Here is a 16,141-nt window from a genome sequence, read left to right as displayed (position 1 = left end):
GATCTGGACCGACCAGCTGGTCCGTCCGGTGACAGCCGGCGCCACCCCAGCAGCCGGGGCCTCCCGTCCCATTACCAGCTCATTTACCACTCCAATGGAAGGACGTGCACACGCCACTGCACCTGGACGCTCACAATACGGAACCACTTACCAGCCAATTCATTCTTCTCGTAGCCGGACAGAGAAAGGGAGGAATCACCCGGAACTTAGAGACGAGGCGACATGAATGGAATCGATTTAAAGAGTCGGTGTAAAGAGAAGAAAGAATCGAGGGAAAGACCTTGTTTTATTTTAGCTTGCTTCAATTCGGGCTTTAAAATGTGTAAATATTTCAACCAAGTTTGCTCAGTTTTGATTAGATTTCAAGTAGGATTTAATGCCGAGGAAGCCAACAAAGGGTTGAATTTAAGGAGAAAAAAAGGCATGTTAATTGGAGCAGAAACTCATAAGAAAACGTTGCTCGGCAAACCTTCTCCAACTCACAGCAGGGAGATAACAAGCAACAATCATTTCAGATAAGGCGAGCCGGAGCGATGATATTGATCTCTCGGTGCAATGAACCACAGTTGGACTATAAATGCTTTCCCGCTGGAAACCATTGATGCTGCAAGTCACCGGTGTCGATGCTGTCATCCATTTGATACCATCGGAATCACAGATTACTCACCTGTAACTTTAATTTTCAAAACTTTCTCAACTCTCGCCATGGGTTGATATTAGCAAAGAGTTTTTGATGAAAACATGGCCAGGGTTGTGATGGCTTTTGAGGGGATTCCAATTCTTCTACTGTACATGTCTGTGTTTGGAGTCCTGTGGCAAAAGTACGTAAGTAACAGTTATTTGTAAAGCCCCTTTCTAGACCAGGGTCACAAAGCACTTGAGCAATCAAAAGCAATACACAGTTACTCTCTTAATGGTTAGGACAACATAGAGACAAACACAGGAGTCCAAAAAAGCCTGCACAAATAAAAAGGTCTCAAGATGTAGCGAAGAAGATCTTTCATTTGATCCTGATAGAAACTGGCAGCCAATGCAGAGATTTAAGGATCAGGGAAATGTGAGTTCTTCTACTAGAGCGGGTCAAAATTCTCGCTGCAGAGTTTTGTATTAACTGCAGGCGAGACAGATCTTTCTTGTTTAGACACGAAAACTGTCTTTCTTTCTCTTACTCTCTATCCTTCCTTGTCGTTTCTCCTCCAGGGGGTGTTCGAACAGCGAGACGGAGAGTGAGGCCGGAGACTCATTGGACCAACAGTTCGAGGAGCTGAACAACAAACTCAATTCCGTCACCGACCCGACCGGATTCCTGCGCATGGTCTCCAGAAACAACCTTTTCAACAGGTAGGAGGAACTCTCCGCTGTGTCGCCGCCACTTATTCACCGTGAGACACCAGCATTCCCGGCTCATCTGCCGGCGGAGTTCTTTGCTTCATTGTTCATCCTTCAGCGGATGCGGAGTGTGAATCCTCCTTATTAAAAAGAAGGAGCCGAGTCAAGCTCCTAAAGCTTTTATCAACTCTTCACTGATGGTGTGTGCCAAGCTACAACAATGAGCTTTTCTTTCTTAGCTGTTTGCCCCTTCTGTTTGTGGTGCAGATTATGACTGCAGAGAGTCTGCCCGTGGCTCTCTCCTTCACTAAAATTCAATTGTTTGTGCGGCGGTGATTGGGCCGATACTCCGCCTGAATAAATGTGTGCCTTGGTCATATTTCCTTGTCCTCGTCCACAGTCGAGCTGCTCTTTGATGAGGGGTAATTCCACATTTAATTGAGTCTCGGTGCTCATTAAGCCGCTTTAATGGGCTGCCGGTAATAATCCGCTCATTCTTTTGGGCTTCAAAAAGTCTGAATGGTAAAGCTTCTCGCACAGCCCGGAGTTTCATTTATCACGATGGTTAAAGTCGGAGATAATGGAAGCAAATCTCATTGTCCTTTCATGTTGTACGCCCGTGTCGCGGTCGTGGTGTTGTGTGAATGCAGCGCGTTCTGTATAGCGCTGCCTTTAGTTCACTTTCATCATGGACCAGTATAGCTGCCAGGTTTGCCGGATGTAAAACATCAAGAGGGGTCTATTATCAACGCTACAATGACTTTCCCCTGATGTAATCTCGGCCGCTGGTACCATCACCCATTGACCTATTTTCATACCACGATGGAATCTACCCCAATTTAGTGCTTTACCAAGAATGGCTGATAATGACCGTCTCTTTCTAATCCCCTCCGTGTCTTGAATAATTACACATTCCAATAGCATTACCAGATTTAAAAGAAAAAAAAAAAAACTACCGTAACTTAACGATTGACCCAATTTCTTTGGTAACCAGTTAACACAGTACTTAAAAAAAAAAGAATGTTCATAATACTCTTCGTGTTTAAAATGATAACAAGCTGCTAATATTGACATTCATTCATCTTGAAAACATGTTCTTTCAACGTGTATATTTACTTTCAATAACGTTGCCTCAGTTCCGTGTGAAGGTCATGATCAATAGATGAACTCAAACCAAGGGTATCATTGAAAGAAACTAATTAAAAGCTTTTCATTAAAGACTAGATCATGCCTGCTGGATAGAAAATGTGAATTCAATTAAAAAATTGTAACTTTTTTTCCCTACCCTTCGGATTTCTCTTGCAAATATATCAATTCATACGTTTATTTTGGTTTATTTTGTTCAATATGTTTGGCATCTTACAGTCGAAAACAGGGGTCAAAGTTATAGGAATGCCACTGCTTTAGCTGAATTGATCACTTACAAGGTGACTCACAACTCTATAGTTCTTCTGAATCAGATGTTACATTTATAGCATTTATAGCGTTGGTCAAAATGAAATAAATGTACGTGCTAAACAGGATTTGTTTTTAAAGGAATCTTCTGATGTTAAACCAGGAATAATCATTCGATTTGAAGCCACGAGAGACATAATGAGGTGGTATATAAATTAAATTAATAATATTCTAATAAAAGACGATGGATGTGTTGCATTTTTTATTGATTCTGATAGATTCAATACTAGAGTAGGAAAGCAAGGATGTCCATCCTATAGTCCTGGATTTGTTGCAGTGTATTCTGGGGCTTGTAGTCAAAGATTTAAAGGCTATTACTGGCAACTATTAAATTTTTTTTTACAAGCCCTGTTCAAAAAGGTACAGCCAATGTGAAAAACTGACTCAACCCTAGTACTTCATGGTCATAGGTGGGCGTACAGAGGTTGGCAAGCGACATTAAGCTGATTATTTCATGTGTGATTTAAAGGAAGTTAGCGTGACATTTGGCTTCCCCGAGAACAGCCAGGTCAACGAGTTTGCCTGTAAACTGAAGCCTGTGAAAAAAAAAAAGAAAGAAACTCCCAGCACTTCCTTTCTCACTTTTATCCAATCCCTCGACATTTGACACTTACCTTCCCTTTTTGCTTCACCCTCCTCTTCCCTCTCTCGCTGTGTGTCAAGTTAAAAAACGATTGTTTGCTTTCCCATGGACGCTCGTGCCAAGGCCTGAGAGAGGAAGACTGAGAGAGAGGGAGGGAGAAAGAGAGAGAGAGGGAGTCGGGACTGGAGGAGATCCAGTGGCCTGGGGCGACCAGAAGGCCAGCAGGATAGATGTCTACTGGCTCACAGCCCGAAGACACTCTAGCCGAGGAGTAGATGGGAAGCGGTGACAAGTGTGGCCATAAAGCCTCGGCCTTGCGTGTCCACTGTACCAGAGAGCTCCTGCCCCGCGGCCGCCATTAGCAGCGTCGTGTTCGTCGGGCTCGCCGAGTGACGAATATGCTTTGTTTCAGTGACTCCCGAGTTAAGGAATAAGTCACAGCCGCTGCATTAAAGATGTGATGAATTCAAAATATGAAGAGCGGATCCTTGTGGTGGTTTCTGTCTGTGCTGCAGACGCACGAAGCTCAACACTGCCATCTCGTGGACTGTTATGATACAACCGAGATCACTTATTGTGTTATGCCATCATTGTGATCATGAAATCAATATATAAAAGTAAAAATTGAAATAAACTTTAAAGTTATTTTTTAGCGGAAGAGTTTCAAATAAAGACGAATGTATTTTGTCATTTACTTGAAGTCAACTAATGCATATCAACTTAAAAAAGGCAAGTAACTCTCAAAATTCTTAGACAAAATTCCAATTTTTTTTAAATGAAATGTAATGGATTCTGTATTCTTAGTTGAATGCATAAATACTCTTTTTAATATACAATTGCTCACTAGTTTTTATTATGTGGTTGATATTTTTTTAATTAAAAAATATAACTTAAAATATGCATTTTGGTACTGCTGCCTTTTTACAAATGACATGTGGGATTAAATTTCACACATAACTAATGTAATAATCAACAAACAAATACAATAATTTGTAAATTGTTACACTGATCGACATAAAAAGTTTAGTAACATTTGTTCTTGTTTTAACTACCGATGTCTGATTTGTTTCATTCATTTTGACAGTCCAACAGCAAATATATTGTCCTCATAAGACACTATATTACTTGTTTCTCTCTTTATTCAGTGTGTCAAGAACAGTACAGCATATGAAGGATGCCTCTTATTTTCACTGTCTTTTATTAACATTGGTTTTATCTTTATAATTTGGAACCATAAATACCATTGATAGCAATGAGCTCACTGGGAAGAATTTGGACGTAACACACCAGTAGGTGAAAAAGATTTGTTGAAGAATTGTGGACCTTAGTAAGGCTCCTTACATCAACATGCCGCTCCAAAGCACCATACAAATTGACCTCCTTGTCATTTCCACTAAATTTAATTAAAATCTGTTTATCCCAGTTGTTTTATAAACATATAATAATGGAAAAAAGAAGGTAGCAGGCTGTTTCAAAGGACACATATAGTCTATATTGACTGATTATACTCTGTTCATCCAAGTTAGTATTTAGCTAGATTCAGTCCGAATATCAGACCTCGTTGAGAAGTATTTTTCAAATACCAGAACCGCTTCTCTGCTCCTAACCTGAGATGGATCCCTCAAGTGTGTAGACGACACTGTGTGTCACTTCCTAAACTTGTTGTAGTTCCAGCCAATCGTATCCACTCAGAGCTCGGAGAGTTCATTGCGGATCGTGTTTGTTGTTCATCCAGGAGTTGCCAGAGTATGACCAGCCTCTTCAGCAACACAATGTCTCCTGCCAAAGACGGCAGCTCGTCTCTCTCTCATCGCTCCAGCGGGCTGGGGAAGCCTCCACTGCGAGCTCTTTACGACCTGCTCATCGCACCCATGGAAGGGGTGAGACTCAATTAAGATAACGCCGGTTAGTGGAAGAAGGTATACATATTGTGATTTTATTTGGTTTTGCAGGGTCTGATGCACTCCAGCGGACCCGTGGGCAGACACCGGCAGCTGGTGATGGTCCTGGAGGGGGAGCTCTATCTCATCCCCTTCGCCTTGCTCAAAGGAAGTTCGTCAAATGAATACCTTTATGAACGTTTCAGCCTCATCGCGGTGCCGTCAATTCAAGGCCTCGGATCCAGTTCAAAGGTATTTAATCATCATCTGTAAAATTGACTGCGATGGAAAAGTTACTCAGCTAGAGTGTGTTATTACATTTTCTTAACCACACGTTAACATACGCAATCATTACTTTTGTATGAATCATTTCTTGGTTTGAGCTGGAAACAGAATGTAATGACACATACCAGGTTTACTCAGATAATCAGGAATAACACTTGAATTTCTGTCAATAACTTAAGTTGCAACCAAAACGGACAGACAGACGTGAGAATGTACGTTCTGTATTCCTCTCCTTGTACAAGTACTTTGAGCCATCTCTGATTTCTGTCCTTTGAGTTTCACTTTTTAAGTCTGATCCGACTTCATTTTCTTCTTAGGTTCACCCCAGACGTCCTGGCCCAGCTCCATGTGGTGGGGTCTCGATGGCGGCAGTGGTAGGGAACCCCAGGCTCCCCTCGCCCGTGATGGACCGGTGGCTGTGGGGGCCCATGCCCTCCGCGGAGGAGGAGGCGCTCATGGTGGCGGAGCTGCTGGGCTGCCAGCCTCTGGCCGGCTCGGTCGCCACCAAGGAGAGGGTGATGAGCGCGCTCACGCAGGCGGAGTGCGCCCACTTCGCCACCCACATTTCGTGGAAGTTGGCAGCTCTGGTCCTCACCCCGAACCCGGAGAGCGTCACTGGTGGCGGGGGTTCCAACGTGGGAACAGTCGGTCGGGGCGGAGGGGTGAGGAGGGGGAGCAGCGGCAGAGGACGGAAAGGTTCCGTCGGGAGCGGCTACACCTTCCCAGAGTCCCTCAGCATGCAGGACGACAGCAGCGACGTCGAGAGCATCTGTGACAGTCCGTCCCTGCAGGAGTTCCTGCTCACCGCCGCAGACATCCTGGACCTCAGGTTGCCTGTCAAGCTTGTGGTTTTGGGGTAAGTGTGTCCAAAGTCAGACATGGTAGGCCCTTTGCGACCACTACTCACGTTTGATACGCCCAATACCTTTTCATACGATTGTCTTCTAAGATTACTTTAGTCAAATTAATATAACATGACGTAGCAATAGGTAGTGGTGCTAATTGGCTGGACTCGCTGGTGACAGTTGCAGAGAGGACATCTCTGGACAAACTACTCTGGACATCATGAATGATGACAGTCATCCTCTGAACACTGTCGTCAGTGAACAGAGAAGCCGATGGAGCACGAATGCTCCTCCCATGATGCAACACTTATAGACTCAGGGACTCATTCAGTCTTTGTTCTATTAGACTTTATAATTCTCGAGTTTAGAGGCAGGTGTAGAGTGAAGGAACAATGTTATTCTATGTTCGTATTCTTTTAGGTCTCTGTGTTATTTCTTTGGATCTATGCTCTTTATATTCTCCCTTTGTTCTTTTTATTTGAACTTTGTTCTTGTTCTTCCTTTCATGAAACTTGCTGTACCTTCTACCGTCAGCTGTGAACTGGAAAACTAATTTCCCGAAGGAGATCTAAAGCGGGATAATAAAGTCAATCTAATCTAATCTAATTGCTATTTAAAGCAACTTGTGTTTACTTCAAATAGTCAAAAATGGTGTTGTTTCTATGTTAATTTTAAACCTATTTGTAAAGTTAAGTTATATTTTATAAGTCAAAGAGCTGAGAAGAAAAACATATTTAGCTTCCTGGAAGTTAAATACAGTGTATTTTTGTCATGCCAAATCAAAAGTTTAGATTTGAAGATTTTATAATAAAAAATAAAAAAAAGATACATTTCTACTTTTGTATTTCTTGTCAGAACAGTCCAATCATATATTGTTTTATATTAATCAAATGTTTCCCTCTTTGAAAGAGTTAATTTGTTTACTTGGTTGTTAAAATAACTAACATGCGAATGTTGTATATTGATTTGTTGTGTTTATGTTCTTAAACGGCAAGACAGAGCATAAAAGAATTATGAAAAGCTAAACATTCTTATCATTATTTTATGGTTGGCTAAATACTAATATTGTATTAATAGTATGAGAGCTCAGAACAACAAAGTTTTGAGGGATGTGTACATGTTTGTGGGTCATCTTTCTTTTCAATCCTTCATTTCTGTCTGTGTTCTACTTCAGTTCCTACCTGGAGTCCAGCAGCAAGGTCACTGCCGACGGTGTAGTGGGACTGACCAGGTCCTTCCTGGCTGCCGGGGCTCAGTGTGTTCTGGTGTCCTTGTGGCCCGTCCCGGTGGCCGCCTCGAAGGTTTTCGTCCACGCTTTCTACACCGCCTTGCTCAACGGGACCAAGGCGAGCGCCGCGCTGGCTGATGCCATGAAGACGGTCCAGAGCAGCAAACAGTACTCGCATCCATCCAACTGGGCCGGTCAGTGCTGACTGTCACCTGTGTCTCCATCTAGTTTTTTAGATCTTCTATTCATTATATTATCATTAGACCTCTTAGTAGTTTATTCACAGCAGCACAATATATAAACCAACTTAATACAAAGCGGGAGTTCATCTTTGTATATTCTGACACCTAGTGGTAGGCTGCAGAATTACTTCAAGCAGCAAATCACAATCATAAACCTTCACAGCAGTGTTGTAAACACAACACAGCAATTATTTGTGTTGACAAACAGTAAATAATGTGAATGTATTAAATTGGATGAATAAAATAAAATAAGAGACTTTCCAATAAAGTGTCATATAATCAATAAATTAATACAATTTAAATAAAAAGATAACATTATTATTTTATTTTTTTTATTCATTATTATTAAATAATAATCATGATACAAACGGCATAAGCGGACACAAAAGTCGCATGTTTGAGACTCATGCTTTATTTATTAACTCTACGGAGATAACAATTGTTATGTAGGTTTTGTGTTTGTTAGCAAAACAACTGAAAAAACGATGATTCAATATCAGTTTTAAAAAAAGAAAGATTTGAAAGATAGAAGACTACAGGAAAAAAAACTGATTAAGAGTTTATGGGTTTTTTTCTCAATTATTTTTACAATTATACACATTATGTTTTAAAACAAGTTAAATATGTGATCAATTTTTTTTTTTTTAATCAAATAAGGGGTTTTAACAAAAGCACATGTTCTACGCGTTAGCTGCCCACATGGAGAACTGTTACAATATTTAATTTGATTAAATTATAATATTAGTATTCAGTATATATTTTATTATGTGTTTTTTTTAAATTTATTAAATTAATTTGATTCATTTAGATTTTACACCTGTTATTTTTATTCCATTGCATTTTGTTATTATAATTTTATATAATTTATATTTATTTAACACTACACAACATACCTGTTTGGTCTACAACACTAGCAATAAAGGTGTTCTGATACTGCTGAAAAAAACTATCTCCGCTACACTTTATTCCAAACAGGAGCTTCTCTGTGATGCTTGTGTAGATCGGTGAGTAAACGCTGGTTCATCTGTGCAGGATACATGCTAATTGGCAGCGACGTGAAGCTCAACAGCCCCTCCTCTCTCATCGGCCAGGCTCTGGCTGAGATCCTGCAGTATCCAGACCGTGCTCGCGATGCTCTCCGAGTCTTACTCCACCTGGTTAGAAACGACCCACTTAAAGATCTCGCCGAACGTCAACCTTCGAGGCGGGGGGCTCAATGTGTCGCTTTGATTTCAGGTGGAGAAGTCTCTGCAGAGGATCCAGAACGGGCAGCGCAACTCCATGTACACATCGCAGCAGAGTGTGGAGAACAAGGTGGGAGGGGTTCCTGGCTGGCAGGCTCTTCTGACAGCTGTGGGCTTCCGTCTGGACTCGGCCGGCTCCAGCATCCCCGCTGCCGTCTTCTTCCCCACCGCTGATCCGGGAGACAGACTCCAGCAGTGCAGCACCACCCTGCAGTCGCTCCTCGGTGGGTCGCCGGGCGGATTCAAAGTCATCTTTCTAAATCAGCCGTGACACTTTGATGATTAAAAAACATACTTTGATTTCATCAGGTCTACCGCCGCCCGCTCTCCAGGCTCTGTGCAAACTTATCACCGCCTCAGAAGCAGGCGAACAACTCATCAACCGGGTACGTCTCTTTGATTGTGAGGACCAGGATTATCAGAAGTATCCTGTGGTCAGAGTCCTGCTAGTTCTTTTAAGTTAAATTAATGATTTTTCCTTATTTTTTTATTCTAACAATACAGATTATGAATGAGAAGAAATGAGAATCACAATTATTTTGATGGATATTTCTCTATTATTAATCACAGTTATATATTCGCAAGATTTTTCATTGTAATATTGCAAAACGAGATTTTAATCAAATTAAACAAGGTAATATATTCCTTTATAAGAAGTATATTAATACAGCACATGTAAAATAATAATAAGATGAAAATAAATGTAAAAATGAACAAAACTGTAATAGTACAATATCCTAAACAAAAAATTAAATTGGAAAGATTCAATGTTGTTTCTGGAAAGGATTTGTATCATAACATAACATTTACAATAATATAATCTCCTACTGGATGAATATGTTGTCAAAAAGTGCAACTTTTTGCTTTTTTTTCCTTTAACCCTGTTGTTACCTCAGGGTCAAGGTGACCCAAGGCCTGAAAACAAATGTGTTTGAGGTATCCCTTGTGTTGCCGTTCACCTTGACCCAGAGATAACACAAGGGGGCGCTTTAGAAATAACCATTATTTACTTACTTACTTACTTATTAAGGTGTGAACATGCGGTGGCCACCTAGTGGTCGAATAACTACTTGAATAACTGGTTAAAACGGTGCTTGTTTTGATTGCAGCGAAGCTACATTTTAAATGTAGTAAAATTGAGATCAGGATTAAAAATCGAATTAATTGTGCAAAACCCTTTTAAAAACCTTGAACCTTGAGAAACAAACATAAACATAAACTAATAATAACAAAGACCAATATCTGGGACGTGTACGTAGTTGCATAACCTCATTACATCAGATCTACACAGTGCTTCGGTCTAATCTGCCATAAAATCCTGTAAGAAGAAAACTCTGTTAAGTAACTGTTCATATGCTTTAACGTCCAAACATGTGAGGTGATAATCTTTATCCCTTCGCTGTGCGTTCATGTGATTCCTGGCGTTCTTTGTGAAGCTTTACTACTTATTTCTCTTGTTATTATTTCTGTTGGATGAATCTCTGTGCATGATAATAAACCCTTGTTTTCTCTTCCTCTCATCTAACTTGCTCTCTGAAGGCTGTTAAAAATATGGTGGCCATGGTAAGTCTTCCTTCATCTGCCTTCCCTCTTTTTTCTTTTCCAGCTCCCTTCATTAGAGGTGTTGAGATCGGGATTAAAGATGTTGTTGTTTTCTTGAGTCAAAATACTTTCTATACCTCGGTTCACACGAGGACACTCGAGGAAGTAAATCCCTCCGTAATCAAAAACAGTAATGCGGCGGAGTGAGGGAATGTTTCTACCCTCCGAGCGGTTACGTCACGTTAACAATGGGTTCCCTGTTCAGATAAAGAAAATCCTTTAACTAAACATTAATCGGCACGCGTGTGCTGGACTTCGCTTTATCCTGCAAGCACTTTCTAGTGTTGCGAAAACTAATCTTCAGAGGATTAACTAAGGAGATTGTTCTACATTAATGTTATTTGTTGTTGAAAACAGTTATACACCTTTAGGGCTCATGTAAGTACAGTATTATGTGTCAAGTAATTGAAATGGTTTGTTTTCTATTTGGCACACATTTTATGTGTGTCAAATAACTATTTCAGTGTATAATAATTTGATTATATTGAGTAACATTAAAAAGTAATTATTACAAGTTATAATTTGAGGCGACATAGCTCAGATGGTAGAGTGGTTGCCTGCAGTCCAAAAGGCTGCAGGTTCAATCCCAGCTCCAGACAAGCTTGTGTCGTTGTGTCCCTGAGCAAGACACTTCACCCTGATTGCTCCTGATGGTGAACTTGGCGCAAGTGTGCATGCCTACTCACATCAGTATGTGTGAATGGTTGAATTTCCCCTCGCGGGACTAATAAGGGATTCTAAAAAAAAAAAAATATATATATATATATATATTTTTCTCTGTAGCAATACATACAGTACATATTTATTTTCTCCACACTTGTGTTTCTGTTATCTTTGTATAAAGGGGATTACCGTATTTTCCGCGATTATAAGGCGCACTTAAAAGCGATTACATTTCTGAAAAAATGACATTGCGCCTTATATATGAACATTACCTGGTGGGTGACTTGTTTACAAACACTTTCCCGACTCTGCGCCGACTAAGACGACACGCCGTGTGCGGAATTACGTCATTGCGTCATCACGGGGTGGGATTAACAACGCACGTCACATCATAGTGGACGTCTATGGAGTAAGATTACTGCCACCGTTTTGAGCGAGTGTGTCTTGGTTGTTGTAAACTCAAAATCACTCTGCTGTGCGCTCAACCAGTCATAAACACACGTTCAACATGTCATATACCCGCACTCTAGCTGTCATACACGCGCTCAACTTCACTGCTACACGATCAACATTTGTCTGCTCACAACACCAGTATCCCAAGCTGCTGCTTGATGCCGTTTAAACATCTTTTGTACATCATTACCATGGGAGTGAACGGAGTTGTCAGAACTCTTAATAAAGTTTGACTTTATCTGACTGTTTTGTTGACATTCCCTTTAGCACAGCTTTATCTAGTGGATAACGCAACCCCATTCAAACGTTTGACTGTATCTTTTATTCGATGCGCCTTATAATCCGGTGCGCCCTTTTTATAGAAACAGTTCTTAAACAGGCCATTCATTGAAGGTGCACCTAATAGTGTGGAAAATCAGTAGTTTCATAATAAAAGTTTTCTCTAAATTAATGTATTTTTTTTATTACTTAAATAACGTTTTCGCTGTATTTCTCTTCCCACAGCTCCATCAGGTGCTAGTTCAACTCCAGACAGGTGAAAAGGAGCAGGACTTCTCCCTGCTGCCCATTCAGGTGTCGATCAGCGTGCAGCTCTGGAGACTTCCTGGCTGTCATGAGTTCCTCGCTGCTCTCGGTGTGTGGCCTGTCGCTCTGTCTCGCATGTGAAATCTGCCCCCGTCGCGATGGTGTTGATTGTTTATTTTGTGTCATGCGCAGGGTTTGACTTGTGTGAGGTTGGCCAGGAAGAAGTTGTTCTGAAAACCGGCAAGCTGGCCAACCGCCGTACCTTGCACTTTGCTCTGCAGTCGCTGTTGGCACTTTTTGGTATGTGCAAAATTATTGTTTGTTTTATTTAACCAGGCTATTTTTAGGTTGTTATAAATATTTGCTGTGCAAGCACCAGTGCATCTTTTGTCTATTGCAGCATTGATAAATGTTGACTTTCTTTGTAATTATTTAATATTTTCAGATTCTGAAAAGCTTCAGTTGTTGCCAAAAAGGTCAAACTGACAATGCTGGCTAAGAAAAAAGCCTAAGCAAACAATAATCAACTTTTTTTTTTCGTGAAACAGAATTTTAAATGTTTATTTCAAGTTCCTCTCTAAGAATGACTAAAGTTAGCGCTGTTAACGCATAGCTTAATTACCAATGCTGTCACCTTTAGTTGATTACGTTAATGTAGCACTGTTTGCTTAACTGCTAATACTGTCAGCTTTTGTTATTAACATTAATGTAGCACTGTTAGCTTAACTACTAACAATGTCAGGTTTAGTTAGTAACGTAAATGAAGACTGTTAGCTTAACTGCTAATACTATCAGCTTTTGTTAGTAACGTTATTTTAGCACTTTTAGCTTAACTACTATTACTTTCAGCTTTCGTTAGTAACACTAATGTAGGACTGTTAACTTAACTGCTAATAATGTCAGCTTTAGTTAGTAAAGTTAATGTAGCACTGTTAGCTTAACTGCTAATGCTGTCATCTCAAGCTATTGATATTAATGTAGCGCTGTTAGCTTAACTGCTAATGCTGCCAGCTTAAGGTAGGGCTGTCAATGTAGCACTGTTAGCTTATGTAGCCTTTTCACATATTGCTCATTTATGTGTGCATTATTTCATACAAAATTTACAATCACACTATTTTGTGTTTCTCCAGACTCCACAGAACTGCCCAAACGCCTGAGCCTTGACAGCTCATCCTCCCTCGAGTCTCTGGCTTCAGCCCAGTCCGTCTCCAACCCTATGCCTCTTGGCTATTCAACCCTTCCCTTCTCTCCTTCCTGTCTGGACAATCAGGCATCAGACGCCATCTCTGTTTATAGTCTGAGCTCGGTAGCTTCTTCTATGAGCTTTGCTTCCAAGTCCGACTGTGATTTCCTCAGTCACCGTCAGCGCAGTGGTGCCACGGCCCACTATTCGGCCCACCGGCATCCCCACGTTCCACGAAGTCGCTCCTCTCCCCATGGGGCCGCCGCAACACTGGGGTGCGCTCGAGGGGAGGAGGAAGAGTATGAAGGCTTCTCCATCATTAGCAGTGAGCCACTGGGAAGCCACTGTGACTCCCTACCTTTCCCGCCAGGACACAGCCAGCGACACCACCGTGGAGGCAGGGGGGTCTCGGGAGGCTCCGTGCCAAGGGCAGGAAGAGGCTATACGGTGTCGATATCATCTAGAGGAAGCGTCAGTACCCCTACCTCCCCTGTTAAGACATGCCTAGTGCCGAGTCCAAACTCACCCTTTCAAAAGGTAGGAAAGGTGAGCAGCTCCGACACTGGTGAATCTGACCAGTCCAGCACCGAGACAGACAGCACAGTCAAGTCTCAGGAGGAAAAGGTTGCCCCCCTTGATCCTCAGGAGCTAGCCCAGAAGATCCTGGAGGAAACCCACTCTCACTTACGAGCAGTTGGTAGCCTTCAGCGGGCAGGGGCAGAAGGGGGCTCTGCAGGAGGAGGCACCGCCCGAAGCAGCGCCTTCCGCTCCTCAGAAACGAGTGCTTTTAGCCGGCCTAATAGCAGCGCTAGTGGTCGTGTTCAGTCTTCCCCAAAACCTAAACCTCCTTCCCGTTCGTCTTCATTGCAAAAGATAAGTTCTGGTTACAACAGCCCTGCTGTGTCCGAGTCTTCGCAAAAGGATGGTAGTCATCCTTCCCCCTCTTTGGATAGCCACGCACAGTTTAAATTAAAGTATCCAAGTTCCCCATACAGTGGACATATTTCGAGATCCCCGAGCAACATCTCCCCCAGTTCCGGTCACCAGTCCCCTGTCGGCAGTGCTCCCTCACCAGCCCTGTCGTACTCTTCTACTGGATCTGCATGCTCAACGTCAGCCGAACCATTAGACCTGGACCGGCTTAGAAGAGGCGTCATTGATGAGAAAGTCCAAGCAATCCACAATCTCAAGACCTTCTGGGCTAATGCGGCAGCCCAGCAACAGCATCAGCTAGGTCCTGTCAGAGCCGTCCATGGTTCTCCCGGACCTCTGGCAACTGCTAGCCGGGATGTACTGAGTCTTCTTAACCTTTCCCCACGGAGATGTTCCCCGAGTGACACTCAAGACAGCCTGGAACTGCGGGAGATGGGGCTGCAATCACTGGATCGGGGAGGCAAAAACTCTAACGGACACCACTGCTCCAACCCCAGAAAGGTGGCCCCATCACCCGCCTTCTCCACGAGCAGTAGCCCTGGTGCTCATTCTATCAGACTACCTGCCGGCAATGGATACAAGTTCCTGTCGCCGGGGAGGTTCTTCCCTTCCTCCAAATGCTGAGACATTAGACTTGTTTCCCAGTTTTACAGTTGTTCAAGCAGGAAGAGAAGGGCACTTTTCGTAAAGCCAAAAAAAGCTGATTGCTTGATGGACTTCTCTGGTCAGTGAGTGTGATCTTGCAACGACACTTGAATGCTTTGGAGTGTCTTGTCATCGTGCCCATAATACTGTAAATGGCTATGAAAAATACTCAACGACCTGATACTGTGTTTGTGTGTATCTGTGTGTCAGGTTTCTGTAAATGCCATTTAGTATTTGCTCCCAAATTCTTCCTGTTTGTGTGGGCCAAAACAGCTACAACTGGTTTCCTTTGTTCCGATTTTTCTCTTTTAAAATCTAATGGTTATTGTTATTATTATTATTGTTTGCTATGTTATTAATGTTATAATAATTAATATTATGTTTGTAAATTAATTCCAGTGGTTCACAATCAGTATTAAGCGTTTTTGTATTAATAAAAGGTGAAGAAACATGTACCGTGTAAAGATGGATAGAATGGAGAAAAAAAGATTTAATATTTTTTATTGAAATCAAAAAAGGCATTTTGCCTGATTTCTTTGTGAATTGAGTGTCTGCTCTGAAGCATGGATTCTCTTGCTATTCAATGTTAAGTATAATGTATGACTTTTTAGCCATGATTTTTGAGATTAAACATCAAAGTTTCATGCAACCACCTGCCATTTATCAGTAAACTGTTTCAATTAAAAACACATGTTGAGTCTCTTGTATTTTAACACACAGCTGGTCTGAAACATGAAAGTACTATATAGTTTGTCTAACCATGCTTATCTGATAGGTTTCTGAGATAAACTTCCCTTTAGACGCCGGATGGTAGTATCAGCGAAGTAGGTGATTCCATTGTCCAAATGACCTCTGCCTCCTTCTTCTCCACGGAAAAGACAGACCACTCAGAGTCCCTAGAGGACCTGTCCTCAAGCTTGGTAGAGGGACAAATGGGATAAATTAGCTGATTTATTTCAGTCTTTTTCTTGACAAAACATCTTTGATTACCAAACGTCTTGTAATGAGTCATCTACTTGCTGTTTTCAACACTGCTTTTTAGTCAT

The 16,141-nt window shown here is 41.7% G+C and overlaps 1 protein-coding gene across 3 annotated transcripts in view; it reads left to right on the top strand.

Annotated features, from left to right (window-relative positions):
- The window catches only part of ttc28 (tetratricopeptide repeat domain 28), a 261,955-nt gene extending 246,169 nt beyond the window's left edge, over positions 1-15,786 (top strand). For 2 of the 3 annotated variants that reach the window (XM_087794931.1, XM_087794942.1), the window contains 12 exons: positions 1,201-1,341; positions 5,103-5,247; positions 5,320-5,499; positions 5,850-6,388; positions 7,552-7,799; positions 8,880-9,004; positions 9,084-9,315; positions 9,401-9,477; positions 10,631-10,654; positions 12,314-12,443; positions 12,527-12,634; positions 13,465-15,786. In XM_087794931.1, the coding sequence (XP_087651057.1) occupies positions 1,201-1,341; positions 5,103-5,247; positions 5,320-5,499; positions 5,850-6,388; positions 7,552-7,799; positions 8,880-9,004; positions 9,084-9,315; positions 9,401-9,477; positions 10,631-10,654; positions 12,314-12,443; positions 12,527-12,634; positions 13,465-15,074 (3,559 nt within the window). In that variant the 3' untranslated portion in view covers positions 15,075-15,786. The remainder of the gene's footprint in view (positions 1-1,200; positions 1,342-5,102; positions 5,248-5,319; positions 5,500-5,849; positions 6,389-7,551; positions 7,800-8,879; positions 9,005-9,083; positions 9,316-9,400; positions 9,478-10,630; positions 10,655-12,313; positions 12,444-12,526; positions 12,635-13,464) is intronic. The other variant, XM_087794936.1, reaches the window with a different exon arrangement.
- Positions 15,787-16,141: the final 355 nt, after the last annotated feature.

Source organism: Callionymus lyra, chromosome 1 (assembly GCF_982586985.1).
Source record: "Callionymus lyra chromosome 1, fCalLyr1.hap1.1, whole genome shotgun sequence".
NCBI classification, from domain to species: domain Eukaryota; kingdom Metazoa; phylum Chordata; class Actinopteri; order Syngnathiformes; family Callionymidae; genus Callionymus; species Callionymus lyra.
The sequence above is the reverse complement of the archived record's forward strand: the minus strand, read 5'-3'. Positions and strand labels throughout refer to the sequence as shown.